Source organism: Mastigoproctus giganteus, chromosome 4, assembly GCF_048544385.1.
Source record: "Mastigoproctus giganteus isolate SK-2022 chromosome 4, ASM4854438v1, whole genome shotgun sequence".
Taxonomy (NCBI): domain Eukaryota; kingdom Metazoa; phylum Arthropoda; class Arachnida; order Uropygi; family Thelyphonidae; genus Mastigoproctus; species Mastigoproctus giganteus.
Window position 1 is genome coordinate 28,924,794 of NC_143578.1, and position 18,873 is coordinate 28,943,666.

An 18,873-nucleotide genomic window follows, 5' to 3' on the forward strand; every position below is an offset into this window, starting at 1 on the left:
AAAGAAACTGAATGTAAATGAAGCATATTAGCACACTACTTTTAAAACCAGCTACTTATTACATTCAGCACTTGTCCTGCCTGGTGCATTATGGCCATGTTGCCCTTCCACCATAATGCCCACAAAGAAACAAACTTGTCCTGCCACATCAAAAGTGCAGTATATGTTGCAAAATTTCAGGACCATTTAACAAGGCTTCAGTGCATTGTTTAACTTCACTATCATCGCTGAATCAATTACTTGCCAGATAACACAAATAATATTTGTGTATTAATTTGTGTAATAAATTTTTGTACAGTGGGATCAAATGATGATGTTACCAACGTTAAATTCTAAATGGGAAGCCTACAGGGACTTAATCTTGTAGGCTACTGGGCTTTTCATTCCAACTAAGAAATACTGTTCAAGGTTCGGGCCTAAATGGATGTCAGATGAATTAATGAGGCTTGTGGCAGAGAAGAAAAATGGTATGCATATAAATTATCAGGTGACACAGAAGCCTATGGCAGACAAGCTTATATAGCTTATCTGTAATCAAGTCACAAAGGAGGTTAGGCAGGCAAACACAGATTACGAGAAACATTTGGCAAAGGATGCAAAGAAAAACAGCCAAGACTTATTTACTTATGTAAACTCTAGAAGGAAAGGGATGAATCAGATTGGACCACTTAACATAGATGGGTTGACTATTGATGATCGTGCTCAGGTAGCTGATAAATTGAATGAGTATTTTGCATCTACATTCACATGAGGAGTTATTCAATGAGGGGAATGCCAGAAGTTTATCAAACTCTAACAGGGAGCTAAGTGATTTTGTAATAACTGAGAGCAAAGTGGAGGGGAGAAATTGTTGAAGTTAAGCATAAGGAAGGCACCTGGGGTGCACAGGATCTATCCAGTTATATTAAAGGAGGCAGCAAAGGAAGTAAGCAAACCATTAGCTATAATTATGAGAGGTTCCTTGGACTCAGGGGAGGACCCCATGGACTGAAGGTGTGCAAATGTATCACCAATTCACAAAGGGGGTTCAAAAGGTGACACAAGTAACTATAGACCTGTTAATTTCACTTATGTTCCGGGGAAAATAATGGAGTCACTGGTTAAAGAAGCATTAAGGGATCATCTAGACGAGACTACAGTAATAGTTAAGACACAGCATGGGTTTGTTAAATGTTGTCTTGTCTGACCAATTTGATTGGATACTATGATGTGGTCACAAAGGAACAATGTCAAAAATAGATATCATATACTTGGATTTCAGGAAAGCTTTTGATACTGTAGCACATGGAAGACTGCTGTACAAATTGGAGAGGTATGGCATTAAGGGTAAGTTGCTACAATAGATAAAGAGATGGTTGAGTGGGAGACGACAGAGAGATGTAATCAACAGACACCGTTCTTCGTGGACAAATGTTATTAATGGAGTTCCCCAGGGTTCGGTGCTGGGCCCATTGTTATTTTGTGTATTCATCAATGATATTGATGAAGGTATATCAGGATTAATGTCCAAGTTTGCAGATGACACAAAGGTTGGCAGGGTTGTTAATGACAGTAAAAACAGTATGCTACTCCAACTGGATCTAGATAAGTTGGGCAAATGGACTGAGAAGTGGCAACTGAAGTTTAACATTGACAAATGTGAAGTACTGCATATGGGTAGCAAAAACCCAAGAGAAACGTACAAACTCTGTGATACTACACTCAGGGAAGTGGAAAGTGAAAAAGAACTGGGGGTAACTGTGCAGTCAAATATGAAATTTGCTGAGCAGTGCAGATGGGCTACCAGGGAAGGTCATGGAGTCTTGTCAATGATATATAGGAATTTTTCTAGCAGGGACAGAGAGGTGATTATCCCATTGTACAAGGCAACAGTCAGACCACACCTGTACTGTGTACAGTTCTGGAGGCCTCATCTTAGGAAGGATGTACCAGTTGCTAGAACAAGCACAAAGAAGGGCAACAAGATTTGTGAGGGGAACCAAGGGGTGCTCTTACCAAGAAAGGCTTAAGTTCTGCAAATTGCAGTGCCTGGAGAGTAGGCACCTGCAAGGTGATCTGATTGAGGTGTATAAGGCCTTGAATGGGTTGAGCAAGCTGAATCCTAATGGGATTCTTCCTCTTGCTCAGATTAAGAACCTGAGTGGGCATAGATTCAAATTGAGGAAAGGCAGTTGTAGAATGGATGTGCGGAAGTTTGCCTTTAGCCAGCGGGTGGTTGATTGGTGGAAAAGACTTTCATCTTTTGTTGTGGAAGTTGATGGCCTAAATAAATTTAAGGCTGAGCTGGAAAGGCAATTGGAACGAATGAAGGGGTTGAATGGGAGGGTTTTTTTTTTTTTTTGGCTGATGCTGCATAAGCTTGCTTTCTTGCATCGTATGCATCTACTAAGGCTAATAGTAATAATAATAAATGATTTTTAACAACCATGCTCACAAGACTTTCCCAACTAGGGAATGGGAAAAGGGGTTCTGCTCGGGGGTTTTGAAATTTATCCAATATACTGTATCTTAAATTTGTATGGAAACATGCCCAATTTCCCAACGTAACATTTAATTCCTGGTTTCCTGAGAAATTTAATCAAGAAGCCAGGATTTGAATAGGGTGGTGGGAAATTAGGTATGTTTCCAAATCCATTGAAGGATCCAGGATTCTATAAGCTATATATATAGATCTATAATGACATAAAAGATAGTTCTGTAAAATACTAGTATAGTGGTTCCCAATCTTTTGCTACCGAAGTCACACTTGAAGTTAAACGATGCATATTCACAGTACACACACACCTAAATATTTGAACTCAATGCAGTTTTTCCTGATCTTATAGCACATTTGAAAAGGATCACAATGCACTAATGTGCCAGGGCAAACTAGTTGGCAACCACTACTATAGTACACCATTTGCTCACACTATAATGGATTGGTCTTTCACTGAAGATTTGGCATGATAAGTGTCAACACACATTTTTCTAATAATTTAAGCTACAGAGATGAAACAGACGATATGGATCAAAAATCTGACAAACTTTATAATAAATTAGTTTTGTATACAACAGTCACTCTACTCAAGTCAAGAAAGTGGAAAGACTAACTTCTGAGAACATTGGCATAATTGTATTCATTGATTAGGAAGGATGCCAATGCTATGGTAACTAGTAATTTTCATAGCATAAAAGAAACTAGTCCACCTTGACACTAAAGCAGTTATGTAGCTCATTTATAATTGTGAGAAGTCTTGCTTAGAGATATTAACTTTCTGTGGTTTGGAATGTACTAAATGAGTTACCACTCCACAGTGGATCCATCACTGCTTTGTGCAAGGAGGAGAATCTAAAACTGTGCTATGTCCATACCTAAGGCACTTGGCTTAGTTCGGGGACGAGCTGAAAAGATTCTTTTTTCATTGTTTACTATTTTTGCTGCATAGAAGCACACTACATTATGATATTACTGCTAAAAGGTTTCATCTATGAAATTATTTAGTGCGTCAACATTTTTCAAAGGTCCAAACAGGGAGCCAAATTCAGAACTGTGTAGTGGAAGGACAAACACCTCCAATCCAACAACAAATATTAATTTGGCAATTTCCAAAAATTTTGGGATTTGTTAATTCTGCTTGCACAATATATATAATCTTTCTTAATTGATTTCCATACTTCACTGTACCTAAATTATTATTTTTTTTATAAAAAAAAATAAATATTTAAAAATGCTATTTTTTTACACATTATTTAAATATATATATATACAGTATATATATTAATTCTACTGAAGTGAAAAAAAAGTTACACATATAAACATAAAATTAACAGTCTTCTACTTTCCAGCACAGGCAATGGTTAAGAGCCTGAAGTTTAAATTTTGCATGTGTACAGTTATTTATGCTTATATGTTACATATAGATGCAGAAATATGTAGAAATTTTTATAAATCCTGCCTAAATTGAGGAAAAAATGCTTCATAAAATATAAGCATGGAACTATTAGGCACTCTGATTTTAGAGTTGACAAAATTATTCAGGACGCAAAAATTCACATTTATGCATGCAGGCTTTTTTCCACTTAGAAATCTGTTTGTAAGATATTAATCATCCATAATATATATTTTATGAAATATATAAATAAATGATAAATAAAATCATTTTACATAATAACTGAAATATAAAATTATTATAATTTCACCGTAGTTCATTCCCTTTCCTTCTAGCATTCACATAAGCAAAGAATTCTTTGTTTATATTAACACTAAAAGGAAAAGAATGAACAACATTGGCTACTAGATGTGAATGGCATAACTACTGATGATCCTGTTCAAGTTGCTGACAAACTAAATAAATATTTTTCACCTACTTTATATTCATGAGTACAGACATTTTTAGGGAGAAGTATAACCAGAAGTTACATGATTTTGTTATAACTGAGAAGAAAGTTGGAAAGAAACTGCTGAAGCTAAAAGCAAATAAGGCACCTTGGGCCAATGGGACCTATACAGTTATATTAAAAGAAGTAAGCAAACCCTTGCCCATAATTATGAGAGCAACCTTGGATTCCTGTAAATTGGAGGTGTGCAAATGTTCCTCCTATTCATAAAGGGGGATAAAAGGTTGGCATGAGCAATTTATAGACCAGTACACTTAACTTCTGTTCCAGGGAAAATAATGGAGTCAGTGGTTAAAGAAGTATTGCAGGATTACCTTAACAGGAACAAAATTATATGGAAATTACAGCATGGATTTGTTAAGCAGTGGGAGAGGGGAGTCCTGGCTGACCAATCTGATTAGCTATTACCATGCAGTAACAAAGAACTAGATACAAATAATAATTTTGACATCATATAATTAGGTTTCAGTAAAGCTTTTGAGACTGTTCCACACAAAAGACCACTGTACAAACTGGAACAGTGTGGCATTAGGGGCAAGTTACTGCTATGGATAAAAGGATACAGGCATACCTCAGTTAACGTTACCTCTGATAACGAAGCTTCGATATAACGAAGTCCGCAATTTCAAGCCCATTAAAAAATATTAACATTAAAAAAATATTCCAGTTTAATCACCTGAAATCTAAACAAACTGAAGAAATTACGGAAACCTTTTGGGCTTCTCGTGGTTGGTTCGAGAAATTTAAAAAAATGGGCCAGGATTCATAGTGTAAAATTAACAGGAGAAGCTGCAAATAAGTTTCCAGAAAAACTAAAGGAAATAATTGAACGTGAAAATTTTCCACCAAATTTGGTGTTCAGTGTTGAGGAAAGCGGTTTGTTCTGGAAACGGCTACCAACAAAAAGCTTCATTTCTATTGAAGAAAAATCAGCTGCTGGGTTCAAAGCAGCCAAAGACCGTTTAACGTTACTCTTTGGATCAAATGCCTCTGGCGATTATAAATTAAAATTGTTATTAGTTTACCATTCAGAAAATCCGAGGGCGTTAAAAGGTAATTTAAAAATGAATTTACCTGTAATATGGAAAGCAAATAGAAAAGCATGGGTTACCAAGGAGTTATTTACTGATTGGTTTGTTAACCGTTTTTGTCCTGAAGTAAAACGGTATTGTCAAAAAAAACAACTTTGAAGAAAAAGCTCTTTTGTTGTTAGACTGCTCCGGGACATCCTACTGATCTTAACACGTTGGACACATGCATTCCTGTCAAAGTTGTGTTTCTTCCAGCAAACACAACTTCCCTGATTCAACCATTGGATCAGGGAGTAATAGCATCATTTAAAGCTTATTATCTGCGTCGAACATTAAGCAATTTAACTGAACTAGAGGATAAAGAGGAAATGACAGTTAAAACTTTTTGGAAAAACTACACCATTAAAAGCGCAATTGAAAACATTGATAGTTCTTGGAAAGAAGTCACTAAGAAATGCTTAAATGGAGTTTAGTGCAAAATATGGCCAGAAGTTGTACTAGAAGAAGAAAATAACATCCAAGAAATTAGAAATGAAGTTATCCAGATGGCTCAATCAATAGGTTTCGAAAATGTCGATGAAGAGGATGTTAGAAATTTATTGAATGCAGAAGATGATGGTTTTTCAGTGGAAGATTTAGAAAACCTTGTTAGCAACGAAGACAAAGATAATGAAGACGAAGTTAAAGAAGTTCCTGCCGAAAAAGTGTTAACAACCAAAGATTTAAAAAGGTGCTTAAATGACATTGAAAACGTTTTAAATTTTTTTAGTGAAAATGATCCTGATTTAGGAAGAAGTGTTATTGTTAAGCGATCAGTGTTAAATGCAATAACTCTGTATAGGCAATTGTTAAATGAAAGAGAAAAAAGCATAAGTAATCAACTTTAGATTCATATTTTAAAATGTGATTTCACTTTGTATGTAAGTTGACTGTTTATTTAATAAAACTTTCCTTTGTTCGAAAAAAAAAAGCTTTTCATTTTCTTTACGTAGGAACGTATCCCTATTCTGGCCATAGTATTTTTACCTCTGAAAACGAAGTTTCGCTTAACGAAGTAATTTCGTGAAACGCATCCTATTCGTTATTCGAGGTATGCCTGTAGTTCAATGGCAAAAGACAGGAGTGGTTATAAATCAGCACTGCTCTTCTTAAATAAATGTTATTAATGGAGATCCTCAGAGTTTAGTGCTGGGCCCCTTACTGTTTATAATTTATTAACCTCACTATTTATTAACAATACTGATGAAGGCATTCAAGCTTAATGTCTAAGTTTTGCAGATGATACAAAGGTTGCCATGGTAGTTAATGACAAGGATCACTACAATCAGGGCATATTACTGTAGCAAGACAGAAAAATTTTGCAGATATGCTGAAAAGTCTCACTTGAGGTTTAGCATTGATATATGCAAGGTAATGCATAGGGGCAGCAGTAATCCTAGAATAACATACCAATTAGGTGGCACCATACTTAAAATTAGTGTAAAAGTTAAACTCAATGCAACAAGGCATCACAGGTTTAAGAGTATAAATAATCTATATAATATAGGTGTAAACACACCATAGATCACTCTTAAAATGCAAAAAACTACATTTGTAGTGTAAAAGGGCATCATTTTATCTGTATCTCATATTGTGCTCCTCCTTCACAACGAGTTCCCAAGTATTGCACTACACTACCTCGAATAAGTAACACTTCACTAAAAGAGAAGACTATTGTTACTTATTCTCAGTGGGCACCACCACAGAGTAATAAGATACAGTGTCAACTCGCTGAATTACTCCCAGCACCACCAATTTCGGACCTATAAACTAACGCGGCCATCAAAATCCACAGAGTGCTAATGCGCATGCCCATTGCTAATAAAATTGATACTGGTTTGAAAAGATTAATTTGTTGAGCGTAGCGAGTTCATTTTCCTTTGCATTTTGATTACTATTATTTTAATTATTTGTGTATTATTAATATAATTATTATTATACGCTAATAATAATTAATATAATTATTAGCATAGCGAGTTAATTTTTCATTGCATTGCGGTTACAATTATTATAATTATTTGTGTATTATTATTAGCGTAGCGATTTCATTTTTCATTGCATTTTGATTACTATTATTTTAATTATTTCTGTATTATTATTATTAACGTAGCGAGTTCATTTTTCATTGCATTTTGGTTACTATCATTATAATTCTTTTTGTGCATTATTATTATTTTTATTATTATTTATTTCTTTATTTTTTTGTATTTGTCTGCTGACATTATGAACGAGAAGTGCCTTTCATGCTGACATTATGAACGAGAAGTGCCTTTCATGCTGACATTATGAACGAGAAGTGCCTTTCATGCTGACATTATGAACGAGAAGTGCCTTTCATGCTGACATTATGAACGAGAAGTGCCTTTCATGCTGACATTATGAAGAGAAGTGCTTCTCATGTAATAAATCTGGAGTGCAATTATACTGATTTCCGAAAGAACATTTAAGGTAATTTATCATAATTGATAGAACTAAGAAATATTTAATGAAATGTATATAAAAAAAAAAAAAAAAAAAAACACTACTGAATAGATAATTATTAACTAATTCCAAACTTATTACATTAATTAATATGAATAAGAGGTAAGCAGCAACCATTTTCAATCCACTGCAGGATGGAAACCTCCTCAAACAATTCATATTGAGGCAAATGGACCATAATCTGCTATGCACTGGTTAGCAGATCAACCATATTTAGCGGTCAGGGGCTTGAACTGCAGTCTACTTAATTAGTGTGTGCCACTGCACTCCCACTTCTGACCACTCCACTACATTAATATGAATAGTGTATTGACAGTAATCAAAGTAATAGTTTATCGAATAATTAAATAATTTGAATTTATAGACAATTGGGTTGGGGAGTTTACTCTTCCCTTATAAAATGTACAGTTATATGCCATTCCTGCTCATATTAACCTTTTTTTTTTTTTTTTTTTTTTTCGTAATTATCATCCTTCAACCGATTGTGAGGCTTTCAGTCATGCCCAAGGCTTTTGCTTTTAATGTTTACCTTCAAAGCCCGAGTACTTAAAAGTTATTGAGAAGGAAGCTCAATTTACCAAGCAGAAAAACCCTGAAGCATTTAATGTTGAACATTGCTAATAAGCCAGGATTCTGCCCTATTTTGCTGAATTGTTTAAGGAAGCAAATAACAGTTTTGCAGGAAAAAGACAAACTGTGCATGCAATGAATAAACAAAGTGCATTATCTAATTGTGAAAATAATGATGATGCTGTTCTTCTTGGCCTCTTAAACCATACTGATACTTTGCTTGAATTGGTTCACCAGGATGCTAGTGAGCCTGTAAGTCTCACTGACAAAGTGAAAGAGTCAGAATCAACCAGGTACAGTGAGGATATGGATATTTCTGATGAAAATGTACTGGCATATGTCTCAGGTTACCTAGCCAGAAATATTTTAAAGAGCAACAATTCTGAAACATGTAAAAATTTACTATTAGGCCCAAAAGATCTTGATATTGAAAAAAATGTTGTATTTTAAAGATTTTAATGTGAGGAGTATGGATTGAAATGGCCATCAAAGGAATTGTTGAATACAATGATATGTGTATCAAATATCTTCTTTTCTGATGTTGATTTGGTATTTCATTAGGAAAATTTTGTAAAAAAAACTTGTTTGTGATAAAACATATTTTATTGACCTTGAGTGGATTGGGAACCACAAGCACAAAGATAATATGCAAAAAGTGCTTATTCAGTCTTTCTTGAAAATTATGTTAAAACAAAAAAGTGAAAAATGTGAACTTGGCTTACTGGTCTAGTCCACCACCAAAATCCCTTGGCGCCTCCGTAGCCAGGTGGGAAGGAGCAGCAGTGCGTAGCACACTCTTCTTGATTAGACCGGGGTTCGAGCCCATCACCACCAAATACGGAGGATGCAGAAAGGTCATGGAATGACCACCGCATATTCCCAGAGCAATATGGCCTTAGTTGCTAATGCTCCTAAAAACCAAATAACAACAACAAAATCCCTTAAAGAAAAATTGACATATGTTAAACACATGTAACTGGGAAATGTTAAACATGTGCTGTGAAAGCTAGAGGGAAAAATTGTGTCATGATTTTTTATTAGAGATCAGTTGTATTAAAGCAATGTTAAGTGACTATTCTGAACTACATAAAACATGACAAACCCACAAATAAGATATAATTTCATTTCAATTGGATGGAATTCTATTATCTGGTGAACTCCAAACCACATCAGTGTCTTCTGGTTTTCAGAGACATTCCAAAGTAATCTTCAGAATGTCTCTGAAAGCCAGACCTGAAGATTATTGTAAATATGAAAAATACCTGTTCCTTTTTATTATAAAAAAATAGTTCAGAATTGGCATCACAGTTAAAAAAAAAAAAAAAAAAAAAAAAGGGTTCTGATATTGTTGAAGATGACAGCTCCCACTTGTTTTAGTCTAGTGAACTGACCACAAGAAAGTCTTAAGCATGTTTCAGAGTCTTTGTCTGTATCTTTCTTACAACTCCAGTATAAAAATTATCTGAATTTTGATACTGGAATTGTAAGAAAGATACTGATTTTTGTATTTGCAAAGGAAGCAAAACTTATCTCTCAGTGACAGCATATCATAGCATCTTTATGGTTTATGAAATCAAGGATTGTATTGAAGACTGTGACACAGTGCTTTATTATTATTAATTTATTTGTTTATGTTGCTTGTACTGGGCATATAAGTCTTGCTTTTAATTTTATGACAAATCAATATGCTTTTTATATATATATATTACAGAACAGTTCATGTGATGATATTACTATTTCAATTTACAGAAGACAACATATAATTCAAATCTTTCATACGTAATGAGCAACTTTTTAAATTAAAGGAAGTTGAATAATAAAGTGTGAAGTTGTCTTGTTTTTGTTGTAAATCTAATCAAATAAATAGTGATCTAAATGAAAGAATGCTAAATTTTGTTAAACAAAATAACTAACTCAGCAATAAAACAGTCAAAATTTAGTCACATAATTGTATTCCAAATTTTTCATTGATTCCAGATTCTTTGTATTTTTGTGTAGTATATAAAAAAAGAAAGAAAAAAATGTTATTATTGGCTATGGTTAACAGCTATATGATGCAGTGTTCATTTCATAGGATTCCATAGCAAAAGTAATAAATAAATAAAGGAAAAGAATTAAATTAAAAATCTGAAAACATACGTAAATTACCATATGTATACTTGAGAAATGAATTTAAATTATAAGAGAGAAAAAAAGGGGGGGGGGGAAGGTAGTGGGGCAAAAACAAGAGGTTTCAACTGAGGAACAAGAAAACAACTGCTTTTAACATACCACATGGCTATTGCAACAGTTGCTTTAAACTTGCCGATATTTTTATTTATGTTTATATTTCATTATTCTTCCATCTTTTATACTGTCTTTTTTTGTATTGAAACAATAATTAATTGTGAATATGGCCACTTTCTATGCGTTTTAACGTGTAACCGGAATTGACATTATCATCTATGGGAGTTGACACTGTATCTTACTACTCTGTGGGCACCACCACCCAGACAGCTCCATTTCAAGGCTTGTTCGCCTTTCATCGGTGGATGGGCAGGTACCCTGGTATTACAGAAATGACAATCCAGTTGTGAAGATAATCACACAATATGAGCGATGCTAAAAGGTGTACATGATAATATAAAAGTTAAACTCAAGGCATCATAGGTTTAAGAGTATAAATAATCTATATAATATAAGTGTAAACACACCATAGATCACTCTTAAAGTGCAAAAAACTACGTTTGTAGTGTAAAAGGGCATCATTTTATCTGTATCTCATATTGTGCGCCTCCTTCACAACGAGTTGCCAAGTATTGCACTATCTCGAATAAGTAACGCTTACACCTATGTGTTTTTTGCACTTTAAGAGTGATCTATGGTGTGTTTACACCTATATTATATAGATTAAAATTAGTGTAGAACAAAAGGGAACTTGGAGCAATTATAAAATCTGACATGAAGTTCTCTGAGCAGTGCAGATAGGCTACTAGAACAGCTCATGGGATTCTGTCAATGATATATACAAACTTTACCAGCAGGGACAAGGAGGTGATTATCCCAGTGTATAAGGCAATGGCTAGGTCATATCTCATGTACTGCATACAGATCCGGAAGCCTCATTTTAAGAAAGATGTGGTTCTCTTATGGGTGCAGAGAAGAGCAACTGTTGTTGTTGAGTTTAACAACACATAGGCTACTAGGGCCATATTGTGTCTTTCTAATGGTGAATATGAAATAATAACTATATTTCATGATATATTCCTATACAATTTAGGAAAGTAAATAATTCTGTCTTATTAGGATCATCTCCAAGAATCTGCAATAAATTTATTGATGACTGTGTATTAGCAATTGATTTAAAGGTATTTAACCAGATATTTTGAAAGTGGGGACAGTCCACTAACAAATGGTGATGATCAGTTGTACATGACAAGATGTATACTGGGGAGTGTTGTCATTCGTTAATAGATAGAGGTGAGTGAGGTGCGTATGCCCAATTCTTAGCCTTCCTAAAATGGTTTCTTCTTGTCTATTGTCCTGGAAGCTGGAGAGCCACAGCTTTGGTTCTGGTTTTATTTTGTATAGTTTGTTTCCTGGATAACCTCTCCAGATTAGTGACCAGCTATTGTAACATGCTTTACGGATAATGTTTATAATCAGTATATGGAGTTTGAAAAGTCTGCAAAAGAGTAGTATCTGGTTGTTTGGCTGCAAGATCTGCTCTTTCATTTCCTGATATTCCACAATGTCCTGGAATCCAGCAGAATGTACAGTTTGGTTCGATTCCTTACAGGCAAGTAAATTAGAATGTATTTGTTTTATTACAGGGTGAGATGTGTTCGTATTACTACTTACAGCAGGGATGGCACTGAGTAAGTCACTGTATATCAAAGCTGATGAAATTAGTTCAGTAATATGATCCAGAGCCAAGTTTATAGCATAAAGCTAAGCAGTGAAGATACTGCACTCGATTGGTAATGAGACAGAAGTGGTGAATGATGGGAAGACTGCCGCTACACCTAGTTGGATATCAGTTTTTGATTCATCTGTATAGATTTCATATGCCTTTGAGTTAGAAAGAGAGTAAGTTGCATGTAACTGTGCGATATTGGAAGGAGATAAGGTGTTCTTTTCCCATTGTTGGAAATAGTCATCATAAATTGAAGAGATATTTGTCCAAGGTGGATGTGATGGTGTCATGTTCTGAAATATATTACCAATTTCTATATTCCATGATTCAGCTAGTTCTTTAAGGGGAGCAGGTCGGTTTTCATTTGGTTTGCTATTGTAAAATGACTCCTATTCGGTATTGTATAGACATCTCTAATTAGGGTGAGAAGGAAGACTGTGGATTTTTGCAGCATACAGAAGAAGTAATGTTTTCCTGTGGAGATGTAACAGAGGTTCATGGGCTTCAATGTAAAGACTGAACTGGTGAGGTTCTGAAAGCCCCTAGAGAAATCCTCAGAGCACTATGCTGGATGGTGTTTAACCACTTTAAAGTACTTTTCCTCACAGAGTCATAAACTGGAGAGCCATAGTCCAGGCGGGACCTGATGAGAGCCCTATAAAGATGGATCAAGGTATGTCGATCAGCGCCCCATGACATGGATGACACACACATACCAGAGAATATTCAACTTCTTAAAACAGATAGTTCAAAGATAGGCCACATGTGCTTGAAAGTTCGGTTTTCTATCTAGTACCAGGCCAAGAAAACAGACAATGTGAGCAAGGGGAATTGAAACATTATTGATCTTTAGCTGAGGATCAGGATGAACCGTAATTTGTAGAAGTGAGTAGTGGTGGATTTCTGCTCAGGAAGACGATATCCATTATGTAAGGACCAGGATTCTATTCTGGATAGAGCAATTTGTAACTGTCTTTCAACAGTATTCATACTTGGTGAGTGGCAGGATATGGTAAGGTCAACCACATACATGTATAGTTGAACGGTTTTTGGAAGATCTTCCAATATGTTGTTGACCCGAATCGCAAATAGGGTAGCACTCAACATGGAACCCTGTGGACACTCTCTTCTTGAATGTGAGATGCTGACAGCATGTTTCGATATCGGACCTGAAAGGTGCGTAATCTTAAAAAGTTCTGAATGATTTGAGGAAGGTAGCCTCTCAGCCCCAACTGATTCATATCTTTAATAATACCATGACGCAAGTGATATCAAATGCTTTCTGAACAGCTAGGTTCACCATCACTAAATGTTGCCTCATGACGAAGGCATTACGAATGTTCAATTCAATTTTGACAAGTAAATCTAAGGTAGATCAGCTTTTACGGAAGCCATTGGTGATCAGAAAGGTTTTGGGAATCTAGGTGAGCCTCCTATACACCATCCTTTCAAAGATTTTGCCCAAACAGCTTGTCAATGATATTGTTCTGTAATTCTGAACTAAAGAATGATCTTTGCCTGGTTTTGGAATAGCACAAATGTAGGAATGACGCCATGACAGAGGATATGTATTTTCTGAGAAGATACGATTATAAAAGAGTAATAGTATATAGAGATCGACTTCACATAGGCGTTTTAGCATACTGTAGTGAATGCCATCTGGTCCGGCTGCACTATTTGAGGATTTGCTTAAGGAGTCTTTGAGTTCAGATAAAGTAAAGGGCTGGTTATGTGGAAGTGAGAATCTAGTTTAAAAATTCAATTATGGTGTTCTTCATCAGTTTTAATATCTTGAAAGGAGGTCACATAAGAGGAGGAGGCAGAAACATGATAAAAAGATTCTGCTAAAGCATTTGCAATATCAATTGGGGAGGATAAGTCATGCCCAATCCATTCTATTATCGGAGATTGTAGCAGTAAAAATTTCCCATTGAGAGCTTGTATTTTTTTCCAGATAATTCGAGTGTCAGTATTTTTGTTAATGGTTGAGGCAAAGTTAATCCAGGAATCACGTTTTTCTTTCATCTTAATTTGTCTTGCTATTGCTCTGAGTTTTTTGTAAGCAATTGGGTTAGTGGTAGTTGGGAATTTGCGAAACTGGTTCCAAGAACGTTTTTTTTCTCATTTTGTTTTGGAGCATTCTTCATTCTACCATGGATTTTGGTGCAAATGCTTGTGTTGGTCAGATTTTGGAATGTAAATTTCTGCTGCCGATAATATATGGCTGGTAATATGATCAGTTACATCATCGATATGCTGTTTCTGTACATATAGATTGTCAAGTAGAGCACAAGTGGAATAATTTTTCCAGTCTGCTTTATGAAAATTCCAAGAAGCCTTTAGGACTTGACACGACCTGTGTTTAAATTGAACTGATGATCACAGTGAAATGGATCATTCAGCACTAACCATTCCATGCTTGGATAAAGAGATTCTGAACAAACGGATAAGTCTCAGTCTGATATAGCACCTGTAGATAGTTGAATATGAGTTGGAGAGCCAAAATTTAATAGAGTGAGATTGTGGTTATCCCGGAATGTTTAAATTAATTGGCCTCTCATGGTGGAAGATCCCCAACAATGGGTGGTGACTGTTGAAATCACCAAGTAAACAGACAGGAGGTGGTAGTTGTGTGATAAGATTATCAAGTTCAGTCTGAGAGCAAGAATAATTCGGTGGGATATAAACGGATGCAAGGGTTAATGATATCCCCATTGTCATCCGAACTGCTACAACTTCTAAGGGGGTTTGTAGTTGGAAATGTCTTGATGGTATGGTATTTTTGACAAGAATAGCTACCCCTCCACAAGCACACAAGCAGGAGTGCCAGAATCCCTGTCTTGCCTAAACATAATATAGTTTTTGAATTTTAGAGAAACTTTTGGTGATAAAAATGTTTCCTGTAAGCATACACCTACTGCATTAGTTTGTATGAGTAAATCATTCAGGTTATCTGCATTACTACGTAATGCTCTGCAATTCCACTGTAGGAATTTGTTCACTGATTGGGCTTGTTTGAGGAAGATTGATCTGAGTGCTTTTTCTGAAAAGATTTGTGTCTGTTTACTTTTGATTTTTCGTTTCTGGGAAAAGTTGGGCATCCTGTTTCCATGGTATCATTAGTATATAACTCTAGTACTGTGTCGTCATCTTCTGATTGAACTTCCATTTCCATGTTGATATTTTGTGGTTTCACTTTTTTCTGATTTTCAACAGTAGCTGATTTTATTGATTCTGGTAAAGTTGATATAGCATTAGTTGGGATACTGATTGGCACGTTGCTGGTTTCAGTGACTGTAGCTTTCTTATTGCATGTTAGTACAGTTTTGGCCCAGGTGGCAAAGGAAATATTCGGTTCTATGGAGACATCTGTTTGAGTTGCAGCTGAGTGGCTGTTTTTGGTGACCGATGCATATGATCGGCTAGGCATGGTTGGCATTATTTGCTTTCAAGCTCCAGAGTATGTGACTATGTGCTACTTTATACTTCTGGATTTTTTTTCCTGTTTTCTAAAGGTCACAAGCTTTAGAAAATCCAAGATCGCTTCCTTTACAGTTTGGGCAAGTTAGAGTGGAAGCTGTACAGTCTCCTTGAAGCCACAAATAAGACACACAGCATCGTCTTGGCACATCATCTGAGAATTCCCGTACTTCTGGCACTTGAAGCAGCGAATTGGATTCGGGATGTAAGGCCGAATCTTGCAGTTTAAGTAACCTGCCTTAACAGAAGATGGAAGTGTCGGAGTAGTGAACTTTAAAATGGACCTGGTTGGTAGTAGTATTAGTGGCATGTGATGCAAGAAAGCAAGTGTATGAGCTTATGCAGCATCAGCCAAAAAAAAAAAAAAAATTTACAAAACAATTATCTCTAGATGTTTGTCCAGTTCCAACTTAAATTTATTTAATCTATCAACTTCCACAACAACAGATGGAAGTTTGTTTCAGCAATTAACCACCTGCTGGCTAAAGGCAAATTTCCACACATCTATTCTACACTTGTCTTTCTTAATTTGAATTTATGCCCCCTTAGGTTCGTAATCTGAACAAGTGGAAGAATCCCATCAGAATTCAGTGTGCTCAACCCATTCAAGGCCTTATACACCTCAATCAGATAACCGTGCAGGTGCCTAGTCTCCAGCCACTGCAATTTGCAGAACTTAAGCCTCTCGTGGTAAGAGAATCCCTTCGTTCCCCTCACCAATCTTGTGGCCCTTCTCAGTACACGCTCAAGCAAATCTACATCCTTCCTAAAATGAAGCCTCCAGACTTGTATGCAGTACTCAAGGCGTGGCCTCACTGTTGCCTTATACAAAGGGATAATTACCTCCTTTTCCCTGCTAGCAAAATTCCTATATATCATTGACAAAACTTCATGATCTGCCCTTGCAGCCAGCATGCATTGCTCAGAAAACTTGATATCTGACTGCACAATTACTCCCAGATATTTTTCATTTTCTACCACCTTAAGTGTAGTACCACATAGTTGGTACATTTCTCTGGGGGTTACTTCTACCCATATGCAGTACTTTGCATTTTTCAATGTTAAACTTCAGTTGACACTTCTCAGCCCATCTGCCCAAATTTTCTAGATCCTGTTGCAGTAGCACACTGCCATTAACAACCCTGCCGACCTTTGTATCATCTGCAAACTTCAACACTAAGCCTGATATACCTTCCTCAATATCATTGATAAATATACAAAACAACAGTGGACCCAACACCAAACCCTGTAGGATTCCACTAATAACATTAGTCCATGAAGAGCAGCACCCATTGATTACCACCCTCTGTCTTCAGGCATTAGTAGAGGCATATGATGCAAGAAAGCAAGCTTAGCTTATGCAGCATCAGCCAAAAAAAACTACTCGCATTTCACCCCTCCATTCGTTCGAAATACCTGTCCAGCTGAGCCTTAAATTTATTTAGGCTATCAACTTCCACAACAAAAGATGGAAGTCTGTTCCACCAACTAACCACCCGCTGGCTATAGGGAAATTTCCGCACATCTATCCTACATCTGTCTTTCCTCAATTTGAATTTATGCCCTCTCAGGTGATTATTCTGAGCAAGAGGAAGAATCCCATCAGCATTGAGCATGCTCAAACCATTCAAGGCTTTATACACCTCTATCAGATCACCTCGCTGCTGCCTAGTCTCCAGATACTGTAATTTGCAAAACTTAAGCCTTTCTTGATAACAGCAACCCTTTGTTCCATTCACTAATCTTGTTGCCCTTCTCTGTACTCGTTCCAGCAGCTCTACATCCTTCTTGAAATGAGGCCTCCAGACCTGTATACAGTACTCAAGGTGTGGCCTGACCATTGCCTTATAGAAGGGGATAATCACCTTGTCTCTGCTAGCAAAATTCCTATATATCATTGACAAAACTCCATGACCTGCTCTGGCAGCAAGTCTGCACTGCTCAGAGAACTTCATATCTGAGTGCCCAATTATCCCCAAGTCTATTTCATTCTCCAACTCCCTGAGTGTAGTACCACACAGTTGGTATGTTTCCCTTGGGTTACTACTACCCATATGCAGTACTTTGCATTTGTCAATGTTAAACTTCAGCTGCCACTTCTTAGCCCATCTGTCTAACTCTTCTATATCCTGTTGGTTGCAATAGTATACTATCTTTAGTGTCATTAACAACCCTGCCAACCTTTGTATCATCTGCAAACTTGGATATTAAGCTTGATGTACCTTCATCAATATCACTGATAAACACACAAAACAACAATGGGCCCAGCACTGAACCCTGGGGAACTCTGCTAATAACATTAGTCCACGTAGAGCAGTGTCCATTTATTAACACTCTCTGCCATCTCCCACTCAACCATCCCTTTATTCATTGCAGTAACTTGCCCTTAATGCCATACCACTCCAATTTGTACAGCAGTCTTCCATGTGCAACAGTATCAAACGTGTTCCTGAAATCCAAGTATATGAAATCCACATATATATATATTTTTTTTGTCTTTTATTTATTTATTTTTTTATAACCGGTATTAGTTCACTTGGATCTATATCATTTCTCATATGAATAAATTATCACTTACTACAATTTCATATCCTGGTCCAAGAACCTTTTTCCATTTTTCTTTAATTCTATATTCATCTTGATGCAAAGAAGCACCTAGAAATAAAATATTATTTACTCTGAAGTAACATAAATTAAACTGACTAACCTGTCTACATTAGGTTATGTAAAAGAATAAATCATACATAAATACAATTATATGAAAAATATGCACATATTTATGCACTGTACTAAGAACCAACAAATTTGTACTAAGAACAAATGCTAATCACCAACAAGCCAATAACTTTTATTGTTATAATAAAACTAATCTATTGTCTACTAGTTAAATTTAAATGATCCCATGATATGACAAAGAACTAATTTATTTTGCAAAATTTTAATAAAGAATTCTGCTTCGCACTACAAAAAATTCTGACAATTCCTTGATCATAAGCGTAT

General features: G+C 35.9%; 1 protein-coding gene across 3 annotated transcripts in view; it reads right to left on the bottom strand.

Moving 5' to 3' along the window:
• The window catches only part of LOC150086503 (multiple PDZ domain protein-like), a 431,516-nt gene that overhangs the window by 266,634 nt on the left and 146,009 nt on the right, over positions 1–18,873 (bottom strand). For all 3 annotated transcript variants that reach the window (XR_016546894.1, XM_090372609.1, XM_090372607.1), the window contains exon 9: positions 18,452–18,528. Coding sequence is in view for 2 of the 3 variants with exons in the window: in XM_090372609.1 (XP_090228735.1) it covers positions 18,452–18,528 (77 nt within the window). In the remaining variant the exon portion in view is untranslated. The remainder of the gene's footprint in view (positions 1–18,451; positions 18,529–18,873) is intronic.